This window comes from Aedes aegypti, chromosome 2, assembly GCF_002204515.2.
Source record: "Aedes aegypti strain LVP_AGWG chromosome 2, AaegL5.0 Primary Assembly, whole genome shotgun sequence".
Lineage (NCBI taxonomy): Eukaryota > Metazoa > Arthropoda > Insecta > Diptera > Culicidae > Aedes > Aedes aegypti.
The window spans coordinates 299,712,067-299,731,451 of NC_035108.1; the positions used below are offsets into that span (position 1 = coordinate 299,712,067).

Consider the following 19,385-nt stretch of genomic DNA (forward strand, 5'->3'; position numbering starts at 1 on the left):
GGTTGATGCCGTAATTGTGACTTCAGTTGACGATGGATTACCAACTTTTGGTGAGTTCGGTTCATGCTTGTGAAAACACAATCGCAATGTTTCATTCATTTAATCGTTAGAGAAACTATGGGTGGTTCGTCACTGTAAGTGTCGGCATATGCCCTTATTCCTGTTTGATAAAAAACAAAGATGTGTATGCACCCTTTTATTTATTTGTCGCAATTATCGAAAACAATCTTTGAGAAATTCGACATTAAAATTATCGACGCACTGATAGATAACTTATATCAATTGAGGCTGCATGAATCGTAGCACTTACCTGATCATGTAGCTTTTAATCCTCCCACTAACAAAATTCCTTCCTGTGAAAACCATGGAGATGCAGAGGTGATTCGGTCTCTAGTAGCAATGGACGTTACACTAACATTCTTTCCCTTCCCCGATGACCGTAAGGACGTGGCTGGCGCCGTTATTAACATTACTCAATTTGGAATCCTCGGAATTGTACATTGAAGATGATATGCTACTCCCAAGCTACTTTTGTTGGTTTCATGTACAATTTTGATTATTCCGGTCAATCGCGGAGTATCAGCTACGAATTGTGCGGTAATGCTTATGCTTATGCTTAATACAATACTAAACAAGTTCAAATAAACAATTTTATCGGCACACCCAACAGCTAACAGTTACACTTTGCGAAGAAATAAAAAATATCACAAATATCAGCTAATTTATTTCTATCAGATGCATTTGAAGTCACTGTTGGCCTTAAGTGTTCGGAATATGAGTCAAAACGGTATCTTCCAATGCTGTTTCAGCTGCACTAATGAGATAAAATGATTTATTTGCAAAAATTAGGAAAAAACAGCAATTCAAATTGTCCCATAATGAAAAGTAACCGCAAATCAGTCCCACTACAGATTTCCGCACCGTGTAACACAAAAATGAACCGTGTTTTGATCATCTTTATATTTTTCTCGGAAAGAAAACGTAGTGAAAAGCAAATTGCGAAAGTTTCATTAAGATTTGAACATGTTTCAATTCTCTGAATTTTTTTGAATATTCGTATGAAAAAGGGTTTTGGAAACATCAAAGCCTATTTTCTCAATGCCTACTTTTTACAGATGGGACTGACTTGCGATTCACGGCAGTATAGCTCTGGTTCTCAATAGTTTCAAGTTCTTTCGGATATGCTACTATGGTGAGCCGCAATGCGCTGCGGTGTTATTACCAACCTTTATCCTAAAAAAAAAATAGTATACTCAGCAATTTGGTTTGGTAAAAATATCAGTTCAGCAAATTTCAGTTCACGGATAAAAATCTGATCCCCACACCATGATTTACAAATCATGAAATTCATAAATTAGTTAGGTCATAATATGAGGATCACAAATCATGGTTCCTGGAGTCATAATCATGATTCCTCATAAGCGTAACATCCAGTGTGGAAACACTAAGCGGTGCACTTTGCATCATCTCATTCGTATTTATCACTTCATATTCAAGATGACGAAGCGGTCGAGTGGTAGAGTACGTGGCTTTCAATCGGAAGTTTTTTGGCCCGATTCTCAATGTATGCTATTTTTTTTTTTATTTTGTCGATCATAAACGGATGCGCGACTCAGCATTTTTGGCATTTGAATCATGATTCCGAGCAATCAGCAACAAAAACCTAACGCGTGTGTTGCGTTACGGCAATCTTACTCATGATATCATGAGTCCAAATCATGGTGTATTTTCATAAGATGAAAACACGCTGGAATCATGATATCATGAGTCATAATCTTGTTTTTGGATTCTGATTTCTACCCGTGTACAATTAGGCGTTCAGCAATATGCTCGTAAAGGAATTATTGGTCTAAAACAAAGAATATTAGGGGCCCAAAGAGCGATAGCGGTAGATGCGTAGGACTTCAGTAAGACCGAACTGAAAGTGGGTTTGAATCCCATCAGTGAAGGATCTTTCGTAAAGAACATTTTCTTGATCTACCAGAGCATAGAGTATCTTCGTGACGTCAACTTGCAGTTTCCATTCGTATATCGTGTGGCAAGATATACGAATGTAAACTGCAAGTTGACGTCATTTGATAATCCAGCTAATAAGGACTTCCATGCCTTTCATCTTTTTGATACTTTTAATTTTCTAATAGGTATATTTAACCTTTAAATTGTGCAGCCTTATATTTCCAGTCTTATGTGTTTCGAAGGTATTCCAATTGATGCATATGTGGTCATGCTCTCATTTCTTTATATATTTTGCAGATGGAGCAATCAAACGACGAGGACCGTAAAATTTTCCTGAACCATAGAGTGGCCATTCGAATTTTTGCTGAACAAGTGCAGGACATCGTGAAGCACTTCACGGGCAATAGCTCATCCATGATTTTGATGAGCGAAATACTCAATTTCCACAAAAATAAGTACGGATATCAAATTCAACCGTATAGCCTTGGTTACAGTAATATGTTCGATGCCATCAAAGCGCTGCCCTACATGGAAATATTTGAGTCAGGAAATGATTTTATTGTGGTGTCCCGTTTGGAAGACCCTTCCTTTCGACTGCGGTCATATGCGGTTTGCCTTTGCCTTTTGGAATCCAACAAGGAACGTTTGCCTATTAGTGATTTTCTACGCAGTTACCTGACCAAGTTCAAAGAAAATTTAACTGAGAGGCAAATGTACGACATGAAACATGCCATAGCGGTAATGCTCCCCCGGGAATTGAAAGATGATTTGTCCCATTTCACTTGTGTTTTTTTCTCCTTTGCAGATCGAACAAGATAAAGGAAACCAAACTGTGACGATGACACCGCTGATGAAATTTATTTTCCGCATCATACAGGTGCTCAAGCAAAAAACTCCGATGAATGTGTTCGACTTGAAGCAGGCTCTCAATTTATCAATTTCGTCCTGTTTCGAGTTCGGTAAGTTGAGAAATGATGAATTTGATTTGTAACAGTAGCTTACAGCGATGTTTTCAATTGCGTTAAAATGATATACACTCAGCGGAATCGAAATGGGAACACCATGATTTCCTGCTGTTTTACAAAAATAAAACCTATTTAGCTAATCTCTCTGATCTCCACAGTAAGAGAAAAGCTCTAAATTTCTACCTACACACTAAAATTATTTTACGGATTCCTGTGAAATCTCAACAGCTGAACAGTTCGGTAAAATAAATTAACGGAGTACGGTAAATTTTTACAGTATTCGGTAAAAAACCACCGGAATCCGTTAAATTCCGACGAAGTTACGGTGTTTTATTTCACCGAACTGTTCAGCTGTTGAGATCACGGTGAAATTCACCGTAACAGCTTAGTGTGTACATAGATTAAAATGAAAATCCAAAATTTTGCATAGATTTCTTGTAGGTCAAATATTAGAGCTTTTCCCTTCAAACGAGCGCACATGATTTGAACGTAGTTGAGTTTTATTTTACCATTTTTCATGAATACATGCTAAAATGTTAACCGTCCTTAAAAATCTATATATTACGTCGCAGTGAAAACCAGTGTGATGCTATTTTGATTTCGCTGGGTGTAGAAGTTCCTATGTAGGCAGACAAAAGTTGCCACTCTGTTGCCAATCGAATTGATTGCAAATTAATTAATTAACTGATTGTTACTCTATGCCTCCTCGTCCAAACAGGCTACCCGAACATTTCTTCGCTCATCGGCGCTTTTCCGGATATTTTTATCACCAGCAGCTATTTCCATGAGCGCGCAGACATCGAGCTAAACCGTGACTGCATTTGTAAGTAAACCCACAGAGCAAAACCATTAATAATTGAGTCGGCCTGTCTCCGAGACATAATTTTTCATCTCCTTTCAGTGAGCAAGGCTTGTTTCAATACCGAGGAAAATGCTACTCCTGCAGCCCTTTCGACGCCCACCAACAATGCCAACACAAGTCCCGTGAAAGCAAAAGTGCTAGCTGACGATAATAAATTTTCCCACGCGTCAATGACAAATGATTTTAGAAATTTGTTCTACAGTCGCCAAGAAGCCATTGTTCAGCATCATTTATTGCAACGCCAGCAGCAGCAACAACAACAGCAGCAACAGCAACAGCAACAATATCAGCAGCAGCTCCAAAAGCCACTCCAACCGCTACAGCAGTCCCAACAGATAAACCAATTGCCAGCCCCCTTCTATCCGAATAACCGTTTCAACAACCCAATGTTGAATAGCAACTATGGACTGGCTGGTTTTACCTCGTCGGCTACGGCGGCCTTATCGTCCTCAGCAACGACCATGACCACCGAAATGATGGCCACTCATAATCAGAGCATGATTATGAAAACCCAGAACAAGGAAAACCTTTACCATGGCTACGGTGGGATGGCGCTTCAGCAGCAGCAGATTCAGCAGATGCTACAACAGCGTCAACTGCAACAACAGCACCAGCTCCTAGCCTCACAAACCAAGTACCAAGCTTCGTTCGGGCTGAGCATGGGTTCATCTGTTGGAAATGGAGCTGCTACGGTGACCGCAAATCTTCCCACAGTTGGACAGAATACGGAATCGTCTTCGGGTGGCAGTATACTGTCATCGGCAATCAGTACTACCAGTGCTGCCAGCAGTGCCTCGCAGGGCTCCACAAACAAAATATTCGAACGCAGACAACAGAAGACTACATCATTAGATTTACAATATCTCAATTGTAACAATTTTGGATACGGACTTTTGTCGGAGTTCTACGAGCCACCGAAGCCGGACACGCCACCTTCGAGGGTGAGTTTTTTTTCTATTTTTCACAATTACCCATCTGCCATGAATCGTATGTCAGTCCCATCTGTAAAAGTAGTCATTGAGAAAATGTGATGGCCCTTTCGAATAGAGGTTTGCAAAATGTATCCTTTTTTTTTTTTTTTTGTCGGTAGCGATAGGGGTAGTACTGGCACTCTTAATCTGCCCTAAGCTCCTTTCCCAGCATTTGCATAAGCCTCTATTGCGTTCATCACACAGACGTTCCTAAGCAATGTTGCTCAAATGGTCACTGTGTACCCTAGCAGCAATCAGCCCTTACCGTAGTTTTGCAGTCTAGTACTTTAGACTACTATCAAACTATGATAAGGCCTGAAATGCTACTAGAGTGGTTAAAGTGAAGAACGAAATAGTTTTATTTAAAGTTCCTCATTCCCCATTCCATTTCATCACTCACTATCGTCACTTCTATTTTCGACACTATCACGATTATCACCGATTATCACTCATCAACTTTCGTAATACACTTCAGATATACTTTCCATTATATCACTTTTCACATCACACCATTTTCATATAAATTCATTGTTATTAGCATTTACCATCTGTTAGCATTACTAAGTAATTAAAAGATATTCAATTTAAATGTTTCATTATTTTTATTGCTGTAGAGTCATTACTATTTAAACTACAATTTAGCACTATCAACCAAGTTACAGTAAAACAAAATTACTTCGATCCATTTTTCTGCACTCGCTGTCATTATTAACACTTTTATCATGCATGTTTGAAGAACTAGGCAATAATGTTTATATTTAGAGAAATGATTGCAAAATGTATTATGACCTTTATTAAATTAGTAGAGTTCACATCATTATACATCATCATTATTATATTTCTGACAGTACTATCAGAATCGCTTCCAATTTCATTTTCAAATTTTCATCACCATAGATTTTATTATAAACACACTATTAGCACCAACACAATCACTAAATTTAATAACAACAAGTGTTACGCGCAGTTCCACCAAACACCCATTCTTATGTTGCATTATAAAACGATTGATCACACGTTAGCTTCGAAACTTAAACACCATTACTGATTAGTACAAAGGATGATACAGCTCGTGGTAAACAAACTGAATCATCAACAACCAGCACTGGTTTATAAGTAACTAATGAGCCCTGGCGGTCCCTCCGTTCGAAGAGGACCTGATAATATGCCGAAACATATTAACAGATCCTCCGCCTGAATGTAGCCGTTTCATGATAAATCATGAACCGTTAGAGGTGTGCCAAAGTATTGGGAAGGTGATATGTTTCACAGACGGGTATTATTATGGTGCACCTTCTTCTTTGGCACCGTCAAACCCTGTGATCGTGGCCAGGGAGAACACTGCCGATTCGAATAGAGGTTTGCAAAATGTATCCTTTATTACCGAAATCATACATACCTTTAACATTTGGAAGAAAATTACGCGATCTAAAAATATTGCTGGTAAAAAATAATCCATACCAGGGCATAGCCAGGATTTTCGCCAGGAAGTAGTTGTTTTTATAGAAAAATATCTGGTGATATCAATAAACAAGTTCCCCAAATTCTAATATTGCGCAAATCTCTGAAAAAAATATTTGTGGCGTTTATGATCAGATCTTGGAGGAGGCGATCAAGATCAAATGTTTTCCACATCTCGATATCTCTCCCTATGTCGATATTTTTTTCGGTACCTTCATTCTGCATACATTTTCATTCTTCTTATCTCGATATCTCCCTATCTCGATGTGATTTTCATTCCCAATTTTCTCTCCGTAAGTCGATCTGCTCATTATAAAAGGTTACTTGACTAGATTTTAGATATTCAAAACAATTTGCTAAGACGAAATGACGTTTGTTTGTTTTCAATATTCCTGACAACGAAGCGATTTTCAATCTAGTATTCATTTAAAATTTGTTCCATGTCTCGATCTCTCCCTATCTCCCTATCCCTTCGATATCGAGATGTAGAGAGTCGACTGTATTATGGATGTTATTTTATGAGGAATTCCCAGCGAAATTTATACAGGTGTCCTTGAAAAAACAATGCAGAGATTATTCTAAAGTCAAATACCTACCTTAAACTCTGCTAAAATTCCTTAAACTCTTTAACCCTCTAATACCCAAATTTTTGTTTTCGATTTAAGTATTATTTTTCGTTATCTAAAATCGTTTTAAACACGTTTTGGGCATTTATTTATTTTTAATCGCAAATTTTTAAATTTTGGTTTTTGATTTTTATAATTTTTATTTTTGAACACCCCTAGCTTTTTTCATGTTTTCTTGAAGCCTTTTCTAGTTGTTGATTTTTGGCAATAATAAAAATTTAAATTGTTACGGTATTTTTAAAAATATTAAATTTTTAATTTTTTTTCGGAGCGTATTTTATTTTCCGTGTAATTAACGGAAAAACAGGTTTGAAATGATTTTAATACCACCAGGCTCTGCGTTTGTGATAGGTTAATCGTAGAAAAATATAAAAGGTACGATATTTTTTATTACACGTTAAATGAAGCCCAGGCATTTGTAGGTTATATAAGAATGCAATTTTTCAAACAATTTCTAAAAATACAAAAAAGTTTTAAAAGTCATAAAAAACTTTTCTTATATGCGTGTTATGAGTCAAGGTATAAGCCAAAAATAAAATCATTTTGATTTGCGAGCTACGAAAAAATACACAAAATTCCAAAGTGTACCCCGTCTAAAGGCGGGGTTGGGTATTAGAGGGTTAAGGACATATAGGAAAGAATCCCTGTCATGGCAGGGAAGATGGCTTCCTCACGCATACAGACAAATTCAGCCAGCGGTTTGCACTTTTTCTCAAATTATGTAACTTACCTGTAATAAATCACTTCCAAATTGCTAAGACGCCTTAAGAACAGGATTACTTTTCCGTCTTAATCGTTTTCTTAACTGATAATGCCCGGAATCTGACGATTCGTGGTCATTTTCAACACGTTCGGCGAGTATTTTGGTGTATGTTTTCATAAATCCACCGGCAAATGAAGGACACTTCTCACTCGATTGTCTAGTTTTTGCTAAACGTAGGACGTCCAACACGATTTACTTCCACTTATCGTAGATTTTAGAACACGTAACACTTAATTTCTGGTAGAAATAACGCAAAACTAAGAAAAACCGTGGTCAAAACAATCACGCTATCACAATATTTCACTTTTTTTATTTTTCTACTTGTTGTCCACTTTCGCTAGTGCAGTGTTGTCAGTATCGTTGGAAGTTATGTACGATATCCAGCAATTTTAAAGCGCATTAAAAAAAAAGGATGACTACAAACATCATATGAACAACTATCACTGGCAACGATGTACATTTGATTCATATTTCACTACTACCCGGAAATAGGAAAATAATGTTGTGCCTACCACTACATTAACATTCAAATTTGTGGATTCAACGGAGTTTCACCTTAATTTCTTTTGAGAATCTCCTGTTTAAAATGGCTGAGAAGAAATCTTGCAAAAATATTTGGAAGAATTCCTGGAAAAAGTAGTAGAATCACTAAGGGGTTTCTAAGTAAACTGGCCAAGGGTACGCCAATGGTTTTAAGGGAAAAATGCTCAGAGGTCTCCTCAGTGGAATTTTTGGTTGAAACTTTGATAAATTCTTTGAATGATTCCTGTAAGAATAGTGGAAGAATTCTTGAAAAAAAAATCCGGAGTTTCTGTAGCAATTTCTTTAAAAATCCCTTAATGAACTGACGTCCATATGATACCGTCAGATAGATTATTACTAGCTATATTATAGTCACAGACAAACAGACGTCACACTCTCATCATTGGCCATCGACCACCTTTTTAACGGTCGGTTCAAAAATATGGTAGGTGGCCGGTTCACCACCCGCAGCGCTCGCATCGTTTTTTTTGTGTTTGACGTTTGCACACTACCGCCATCTGTTGGCCTATCGGCCAAACACACCGATTTTAGCATTGGGCGTATATGTCCTCGTGACTATGATTTTGATCGACATTTGTCCTAAGTGTTACGTCTGTTTGTCTGTGTTATAGTAGTTCAACGCCCGAAGCAATTCTTCCAGAAATCGTTAGAACAATTTCTGGTGATATTGCTCAGAATATTGTGAGGAGTTTCGACATGAAAGCGCTGAAAAATCATCTCTGAATTTGCTGCTTATGCTGATTCTGTAAAAATCCAGTAAGAATTATACCAAAAAATCTTTTTGAATTGTTGGAAGTATTTTCTAGTTTTTTTTATTTCAATGGAATTTTGGAAGAATTTCTGGACACGCTTATTAAGTTTATTTTTTGTAAAGCCAATGGCATATATAATTTCATTTAAATTATCTGTTGGAATGATACAAGTATACTGATAAATTATTTAAGGACTGACGAGAAAAAAAATGGATGATCTTTGAAAGGTATTTTTAGATGATTTGAAAAATTATAACTGAAGGAATTTCGATTAACAATAAATTTCATTGAGGAGCCATTGGGGATTATTCAGTGAAATCCATACCTCCAGTTATCTCTAAAAGGTTGTGAGGTAAGGCAGATACGAATATTGCTTTTCTTTCATGCCACATCGCGCCTAAAACATACGAAAATAATGAAGGCGAAAAAAAAAAGATTTATTATTCTGGTTGACAGGGTTAATTAGGGCTATTAACGAATTCAAAATTGAGGAATCGCACGGAACAACGACTTCAAGAAGAACCCTAAACATGAAGAGCGCAGCTTTTTTTTGTCACTGTTCAAAAAGAAAAAGAAAATAAAAATTTGTATATTTTATTTTTGTTTTGTAATTGTTTGTTCCATCAATACTTTTCCGTATGGGCCTCGGACGTAAAAGAAAATGAATTTTTGCATCAACCTGAATTACAAATAAACAATCAAAATCTTTGGCTTATTCATTCTACAAAATTTATGATTTCGAAAATATTTCAAAATTAAAATCGAAAAAGTATGCACACCTTTCTTTTTTAACTCTCTCTATCATTACTGAATTGAACGACAATGTTTAAAACTGATATGAACTCAATCTTGAAGAAAATGCAGATGGGGCTGACTTGCGATTAACGTTCAACGCTCCGTCATCGTAATCATCGTCATCATCGAAACTTCAAAAGCAGTTTTTCTGTTCAAAACTGAAAATTATACGATGAAAATGTGTTCACTGTGTTTCGGTTGGAGAATAGTATACAGTGAACAAATTTTCCTGTAAATTTCCTTGATTTTGAACGAAAAAACTGCTTTTGAAAATTCCGAAATCAATGACGGATTCTGCCCCCTTAACGGCACTAGTGGTCCTAGCAAACTTCGTCTTGCCATCAAGTAGGCTAGGCCTGCCCAACCTCTTTTGATCTTGTTTTACTTAAATGGTTGCCGCGTTCGCAATAAAACTCCGATTTGATAAATTTGTTTCTCAAATGAAAGCTAGGTAATACAGTCAACACTCCATAACTCGATATTGAAGGGATCATCGAGCTAGGGAGGTACACCCAATTCTGTTTTTGCACGGATTTTTTTTACACGACCGTGCAAAAAAAGTTTCCATACATTTTTTTTCGCCAAAACCTTATTTTTGCATGAAACGTCGAGAAACGGTGATACTTTTTTTTACGGTTTTTGAAATTTTGATTTGAAAACTCTTTTTGCACGGTACGCATCCCCCGTGCAAAAACAGAATCGGGTGTATCGAGTTATAGAACAGAAAATTAGTGCAATTAAGATTCAAGAGACTATCGAGGTAGCCATGAAAAACAAATTTTAACATGGATCTAACTCGATACCGAGATACAGAATATCGAGTAAAGGAGAGTTAACTGTATGTATAAAAATTCGAACTTAAAAAAAATTAAAAATTGGTTTTGATTTCGGTATGGCATGTTATTTACTTTAATGTATTGCAGCACTTCCTCGTACTCCCAGTCGCTGAGGGGATTGCTGTGTGAAATACTTCATTTTTCCATAATAATGATAATAATGTATAAACACAGAAATCTTCAGTGCAATTTGTAAATAAGAGGTCCAAGTATGAATTTTGTTGTTGTTTTACTATCACTATGTATAATTTATTTGTTCATAGTAATCTCTAAAATCAGAGAAGGCCAAAAAAGTATGTATTTGATGCTTGAAAAATCCTATAAGTATTGCTAAATGAAATTCACCAGAAGTTTTCTGTAGCTTGATTTTGGGCATTTTTGATTTACACAAAAAGAATGAAGTGGAATTGGGGATTAATGTAGTGCAGTCGATGACTCCTTCCAGATAATAATTCTGGTTGAGCACTGGCATAGCAGAAAAACTATAAGCATATATGTTTTGCATTTATAATGCTTTTACTATGGGCACGGAATTTTAGTACCGTTATGATTCGAGATGTTTACCATTTAATAATAAATTAATGAATAATTTTAATAAACATCATCCATGAAAATTTAAAATGCTCAACTAGTTTAAACGTCTTCCCAAGACTTAGTGAGTTTAATTAACCATTTTACTGTTCTAGTTGTGCTTTTCATGAGCTGTCCGGAATTCGGACCAAAGTGTCCGAAATATGAAGCAAAAGTGTGGTCTTGTCCGGAATAAGAATCATGAAGAGGCCACACGAAGTTGCGCTTGACGCTTGCTTTGCGGGGGCAGGCGATGAGGGCAGGATCAATCATGTCGTGCGTCGTTCGCGTAGTGAAACTAAAATGCGCCACGGATCGTTAGTTTCGACCTTTTGTCCTTTCGATGTTTTGTCTTTCGACCTTTTGTCTATAAACCTGTTTTATCTATTCTCATATAGCTTGTGATCTCGCCCTAAAAGCCATTAGTAACCGAGTGTGTAGCTTGTTGTTACAGAGCAAACGAATGGACTCATACGTTATTCAACAATGCCACGATGAAGAGCAGATCATCTTTTATCTCCCAGTGGTGATAGTTTTCATCCTGATCCATTCGAATACTTAGAAACAAGGAGCTACACATTCGATCACTCGGGGTCATATTGATCCCAATTCAAATAGCTGTAACTAGAAAGTGAATTAAAAAAGGCAGCGTCCATTTATTACGTAACGCTAAAATTTGACATTTTTGAACACCTCCCCCCCCTCCGTAACGCTTTTTGTATAAAAAATTTTAAAATTTTGTATGAGCCGTAACGCTTGAGACTACTCCCCCCTCCCCCTAGAGCGTTACGTAATTTGTGGGTGCCGCCAAAGTTTTTTTTTATAAAAAAATATAAACAAAATCAAAAGGGGCTGGTTTATCGTGTGGAGGGGATATTGTGAAAAAAGGTCTAAAAACAGTGAACTTTTTTTATACGCATATATCTCAGAAACAGTTATATATAAAATTATACTTCCTTCGGAGAAGTTTTGCATCAGGGAAAGGACCAAAATAGTACACATTGATTAGTTTGGAATTTCATCGTATGATGACGCTAGCTTAGAAAATGATACTGTATGGAGCTTACATATTTGTTATGACGTTCTATATCTCAATATGCTTAGGATTTGGAAGAATGATTACTTCAGCAAAGTTGCTCATTAAATCAAGGGCTATAATCTGCATGTCTTTTAATCTCAAAAAACAGCCACTACGAGGCGCTGGTGAGCATCAAATATTTTACACTAATATATCTCTAGTTTAAGTTATATTAGAAGACAAATATCTAATAATGCACAACACATTTGTTCGACGACTAAAAAATGCTTCTTCAGTTGGTTCCATATGTTGCCAGTAGGAGGCGCAAGTAAGCATTAAAATTGAAATCTCACATATTTCTAAATGAATATCAAATAGCAGGCTGTGTTTTTAGTAAAGTTGCTAGTTATGCCAAGAGCAATGATTAGCGTACCTAATTAGTATGAAATAGCATCACTGGTTGGAATTTATGAGCACCATTTAAAACCCATATGCCTCAAGATTCTTAACTCAATCTTGAATATTGGTGCTTTCGGAAAAGTTGTAGATACATTCGTTTGTCATGATCGAACTAAATCAAGTTCATATGTATGTTCTCCATAATCTGGAATAACGACATGATGAAGCTAACGAATACCTAAGGTGTATATCTGGCAAATTTACCGAAGGCAATAATATTTCAAACCATCAGAATTTATAACCATCGTAAGACCTAGTTACAGAACATCAAAGTCACTTAGGGGAATCAGAAAACTATGTTATTTTAGTTAGCGCCATCGTGCGGTGAAATTACCTACTAACCAATGCGTAATAAAGTAGCTCTTTCCTTGTTGCAAATCTTCACCGAAGAAAGTATAATATTATCCTTCTGAGATATAAGCGTCCGATGTTTAAAAAATTCGCTGTTTTTGGATCTTTTTTTCCCAATAATCCCGCGATGAACCATCCCCCTCTTAAATTTTCTTATTTTTTTAGTAAAGCTTTTAAGTAATGCTTTCCAAAATTGCAAAAAAAAAATCCTCCCTATTATTCGTAGGCACGCTTAGGAGAGTCGAATTGGGCATCTCAGTGAGCCGAAGGAGCTAAAGGGTTGTGAAGGAGAATATGGGGTCGTTAGGACTATTTTGACATATCTTGTCTACAGATTTAATGGTTTGGTTTTAGTAGGCATCGATGGCAGATCGTTTATAGTACTGACAAAATTTTTCACTGTATTTATATTGGTTACCAGGTTTTTGTTTTGTTTTTCATGACATGTTATCATATAATTAGCAGTCATTTTATACATATTTTATCGTTTTAGGCACCTTGAATCTACAAATCTTTAAATTGGCAGATTGCTGTACCAAGCCATAGTAAATTTTTAAACAACTGAAAAACGATAATACAGTTGCTAGCTCGGCTATTCTACATTTTCGATTGTTACCGGAATACGCGGGCCGCTCAAAGTTTACAATCCATACAAATTAAAAAGGTGGATGTTCATTTTGCACTTTTTCAACGAAATCGTATGGACGAACATGATTTGGGAGAAACGCTTAACGATCGACAACAGTCACACCACTTTATGCTACAAGTTTCTTCTTCTAAAAAGAAGACTGCAAAATTTTGACATTGATTTGTAAATATAAAAAATCCAACGTCGAGTAGCTTACTTAGATCCAACCATAAAAATTATAGTGTGGACAAGGAATGTCAGAAAGGGGTGATTCAAAGATTATAGCAAGCCAACGTAAAAAGCTGGATTATTTTTCACAATTTTACATCTCAATTTGTCCAAATTGACTTTTGTGTCTTCGACCTTCGGGTATTTTTAAAACACCGTCGCACAGTGGGACGGATTGGGGTTTTAGGAGGAAAGATGGAACTCACGCCTTCAATTGTGATTTTGCGTAAAAATGATGTTCTTCAAAGATGTTCCTATTATAAAAACAATTTTTTTGATCGGAGCGAAAATTAGGGTGGCCCTTTGTGAAAAAAGGATAACCATAAAAACTTTTTTATTTTATGGAATATTGGTACAGTTTGTTCTACAAAGTTGAAAATCAGAAAATTTTAAGCTGATTTGACCAAAAAAGTTTTTTTCTAGCTCAAAAATTGACCGTTTTGGAGCATTTTTCGCTATTGATGTAGGGTGGCCCTTCAAAAACAGGTTTTTGTGTTTTATTTTTTATTTAGAGTATTTCAGCAAAGTTGCCTTCCCATCACCTGTAGATCTAATTGAAACGCATATTTTGGGGCCTGCACAATTTTTTCGATGAAGAGTTATAAACATTTTTCATGAAAAACAAACATTTTTTCACTTGTAGATGTATTTGAGGCAAACAAAAAGTTTTTTTTTGCATGATAATAAATTCCTTTCGGCTTTAATTATGAATAACAATGTGTTTTATTGCATATTTATATAAAAGTACATGTGAATATATTCAAAGGAGGTCAGCAATAAAAATAAGGAAAATAGTCTTGTAAACATCTTTTAAATGCAGCTCACGGTTGGATTTGTCATCCTCCTAAACTTTCGAACACTTTTGTTGTGTGATTCACCAGCCTCATCGGGATACATTCTGATTGGAAGTAACGAATTTTTAATTACCGGAAATCCGTTTACAAGTAATTTGTGCATCGTAGGAGATATAGCGTACCTGAAACGGTTGATTATTAGAGTACGATTTATGATTACGATGCTGACTTTACAGTCCAGATTAAGGTGAATATGAATCGAAGCCAAACCTCAAATTTTCAAGAGCACAAATCTGGAGAACCGAACATACGTTCAGGCTGAAAACTTAATCGATTGGTCACTACCAGCTGATCAGTTCTCCAGATCCGTGCTCTTGAATATTTAAAGTTTGGCTTCAATTTATCTTCACCTTAAGGAATATAATCATATGCATTATTTGATACGTAGAGCTGTTTTGGAAGATGCTCAAAAACTGTTTTTAACAGGTCTGTACTTATGATCCAGTCAGCCGAAGAATAATACAATTTTTATTCATATTTTACGCTGAAAAACGCTATAATTATATCAACGATTTTTTTTTATTTCCCCTGCTCTATAAACCCATAAAATGTTGTTTTTTGTTATAAAAAAGTCTATAACTCTTCATCAGAAAAAATGTTTTATTATTCTTTTTCTTGGAATAACGTTCCAACTGGAACAGATTATGATTTTCAGGTTACTGTTTTAAAAGCACTTCCACAGTTATTAAAAAAGAAAGCACTCATCTTTGTCATATTTGTTATTTTGCTTTCGTATACCGTATGTATTAGTATCGATGATACATTATGTCTATGAAAGTAAATTAAATTTTCATGACGAAAAGATTCTTGTATCTATTCGTTTCAATTAGCTATATCTTGTATGTTTGCATTTCAATTAGCTCTAAAAGTGATCGGAAGGCAACTATCTGATAAAACTTGAAATAATAAAAATAAATCACAAAAACCTATTTTTAAAGGGCCACCCTACATCAAAAGCGAAAAATGCTCTAAAACGGTCAATTTTTGAGCTAGAAAAAAACTTTTTTGGTCAAATCAGCTTAAAATTTTCTGGTCTTCAACTTTGTAGAACAAACTGTCCCAATATTCCTTAAAATAAAAAAGTTTTTATGATTAACTTTTTTTACAAAGGGCCACCCTAATTTTCGCTCCGACCAAAAAAATTGTTTTTAAAATAGAAACAACTTTGTAGAACATCATTTTTACGTAAAATTACAATTGAAGGCGTGAGTTCCATCTTTCCTCCTAAAACCCCAATCCGTCCCACTGTGCGTCGGCTGGTTTATGTCGTAATAGACATGACAACCCTAGTTGAGTAATTTATAAAGATTTTTCTGGATTATTATCTAATGTTAAACTCTGGAGGCATTTCTGAAATATTTTCTGAAGTAATCTCGGAAGGGATCTCTGGAGAATTTTCTGAACAAGAACTGGAATTTTTGCATGAAGTCTCAGTGAAATCTGAATGCACTGCAATGCTAAATCTGAGTGAAATCTGAATCTCTTATGGTTACTTCTTTTGGAGTTCCTGGCGTAATTTCTACAGAAAATTCTGAATGAATCGCTGAAGAAAATAATAAAGGAAACTAAAATATTTCCAGAAGGAATCCCTGGAGGATTGTATATGAGTGAAATCTTTGAAGGAATCACGCTCGAAATGATTAAGGGAGGAATTCCTGTAAGATTTTCTGAAGGAATCCCTGAAGAATTGTCAGGAGAATTTTTGATGGATTTTTATAATTTTTTTGGAGAGTTTCCGAAAAAAATCTCAGGAAAACTTGCTGAAGGAATCTCAAAAGGGTTTTTCTTTAAGAATTTATAAGAAATGCTGAAGGATATCCTTGCGGAAATCATGGTAGAATTTGTGAATGCATTTCTTGCATCACATTTGGGAGAAATTCTTAAAGAGTTTCTGATGATGCAACTTCCTCAGGAATTCCTGGCGTAATTTTGGAATCAATTTGTGAAAGGATTCCTGGTTGATTTTTTTCGGTGAATTATTAAAATAGGATAACCTTTAGAAATTCTTAAAAGAATTTGTGAGGGAATTTTCCATGCTTATTTATGTTGGATTATTAAGGCACGCCTAGAAAATTTTGCAAGCTCCCTGAAGGCATTTCTGCTGGAATCCCGTATTATCAGAGGAATCTATGAAAAATTTCCTGAAGAAATTTTTAGCAGTAATCCTGGTGGAGTCGCTTGCGAATTTTCTGGAATGACCCTTGATAGATTTTTTTAATGAAGTCTAATACCTCATGTAGTAATCCCTAGTCGGATTTCTGGATGAATCACCGAAGGAATTCCTGGAGGATATTCCGGACGAATTTCCGGTACAATTTTTTAAAATAATTTTAAAAAAAGGAATAACTTGAATAATTTGGTGGGTTTTTTTGTTGTTGAAATTTCCGGATAAATTTCTAATGTAAATATCTGGAGAATTCCCTACTGAAATTTATAAAGAAACCCCTGTACGCAGTTTTGGAAGATTCTACCCCATTACCCCGAATGCCATTAACCCGAACGCCATTACCCCGAATTCCAAAACCCCGAATGATCCATCACCCCGAAAGACATTACCCCGAATTCCAATATCATGGGGAAATGTCATCAATATCATCATGTGAAGATAATTGTAAATTCGGGGAAAAAGCATTCGGGGTGATGGAATTCGGGGTAATGGTACATTGGGGGTAATGGAATTCGGGGTGGTGGCATTCTGGGAAATGGCATTCGGGGTAATGGGGTAGAATCGTTTTGGAAGAATTTTCAATTCTATTCCTTGCAGGATATTTTGTAGGAATCTCTTGCTCTCTACTGGAAACTTAAATATTGAATCCTGGTACATATGTAGCCATTGGGAAAATACCAATGGACAATGATTAGCTAAAATTCCACACTAATAACTTTTTTAATTAGCTTGTCTTGGTTCTTCATATATTACTTATCAATTTTTGTTTCATCCGTTTGGTAACGGAAGCAATTTCTAGCTTTTTTGCATTCACGAGAACAACAGTCAATCAAAAATCAACAAAAATATTCACATTAATGTTGGTGCAACAAGATTTTACAGTTCATCAAGCGGTCGTACAAACATAAAATGGTTTGACTAACTTGGCGGCGGAGCCAATGTTGGTCAAACAGACTGAGCGTCTGTGGGCTGCATAATAGTTGAAATCATACTTCGCCGTCTTGATTGGAAGAGTTCAGTAATTTCATCGTAATTGACAGTAATTTATCTCTATCTCATATTGATTTCCTTATTAACATTTTCTTGCCTGCATTCGACATATTTCACCCATTTAATCTCTTCCCAGAACATCCCATATTGGATTGACCCGATCTGGTCCAACGAACCGCTCAGCACCGAAAAAGAGCCATCAGCATCTTCGACCGAGCAGCTTGTAAGTATCTATCGAAGACACACTGCCCCATTGCAATCAATCACATCGAAAGTAGTTCACCGCTTCCAAATGTCAATCTACGGTCCTCATCAGCCGAACTGATGTTTTACCACTTATCCTTTTCCTCAGCTCAACATTCCGCTACCGGAGCTGAAGACGTACAACAAGCTGCCCATCATACTGACCCCGTATGTCCTGTCGTCACTGTCAAAGAATTCGTCCTTTTCCTTCGATCTCGATAAATCTAAACAGATTTAAACCCCCTTACGGATGAAGGCCCTGATGGAAGTGTGCGCTCACGAAAAGGAAAAAGGACCTGCTGGCGGCAGTCAGAGAATATCGAATCCCCTCGAAAGAGAGAAAGAGAAAGATTCTGCTTTCGCTTCTTTATCACTTAATTATCGTTACATTTTATGACACGTTGAACGTTTCGTCACCCTTAACCGTGTAGTACTTACGAGTTGTCGTCAATTTATGATTCGTTAGATTGTATATCCTTCTCGATTCCTAGGATGAGTGTTTATTAAATAGTACCATTGATGTTATAGATATATAAGCGATATTTCAATTGAATCGGGGAATTATGGAAGCCCGGGCTTTTGAAATTTAAGGTTTTTGAGATTATTTTTATCGAACTTTTCTTATGATCATTATTATAGAGTGGAGTATGTGAACCCAGTTAGTTAGTTAGTTAAGGAAGCACAAATGTTGATTATTCTATGTATGAAGAGCAAAAAATGGACGTTTTAGTTATTGATGTTTGTGCATGCTCGGCAAAATTATACAGAATGATTACGTTTTTTAGGCAGCGAGAAGACAATTTAGTGTATGTTTCTGTGTGGGAGTATTGCCAGTAAAGGCTTCCATTGTTGTGCCCATTAGTTTATTATGAATTGTATACATTTCAAAGAATCGGATTATATGTGCATGCGATTATCCAATTTGTTGTTTGTTTATTATTCGATGAATGTAAGGGTTAGGGGGGCCTGGGATGAAAGGCCAGTTAAGAAAAATGTGTCGAAATTAAGACCAAACAGCACTGCCCATAACTGCATATTTGTCACATTCGACATTTTTGACAATTTCGAGTTAATACCAGGGAGAGTCATCAAATGACAAATACCTTCGATCAACTTACTGAAATCTGTTAGATTGTTCTAGAAAATTCGAAAAAAATACCAAGTTGTTTTGTCACATTGGCAATTGTAATCGCATAACAGTCACATTGAGATTATACATAAGCCTCATAATGCAGTAGAAACGAAATTTATATCAGAATTATTTTCTTACTATTCACCCAATATGCGTTATGAGTTGTACAAAATTTCAGCCTCAAATACGCGCTTTTGAATTCTTAGTGATTTTTT

The 19,385-nt window shown here is 36.0% G+C and overlaps 1 protein-coding gene across 1 annotated transcript in view; it reads left to right on the forward strand.

Annotated features, from left to right (window-relative positions):
• LOC5571658 (meiosis regulator and mRNA stability factor 1) overlaps positions 1 to 18,959 on the forward strand; it is a 67,224-nt gene extending 48,265 nt beyond the window's left edge. The window contains exons 6-11 of the mRNA XM_001653694.2: positions 2,254 to 2,694; positions 2,762 to 2,915; positions 3,640 to 3,744; positions 3,823 to 4,724; positions 17,932 to 18,018; positions 18,148 to 18,959. Of these exons, the coding sequence (XP_001653744.2) occupies positions 2,254 to 2,694; positions 2,762 to 2,915; positions 3,640 to 3,744; positions 3,823 to 4,724; positions 17,932 to 18,018; positions 18,148 to 18,276 (1,818 nt within the window). The 3' untranslated portion in view covers positions 18,277 to 18,959. The remainder of the gene's footprint in view (positions 1 to 2,253; positions 2,695 to 2,761; positions 2,916 to 3,639; positions 3,745 to 3,822; positions 4,725 to 17,931; positions 18,019 to 18,147) is intronic.
• The last annotated feature ends 426 nt before the right edge of the window (positions 18,960 to 19,385 follow it).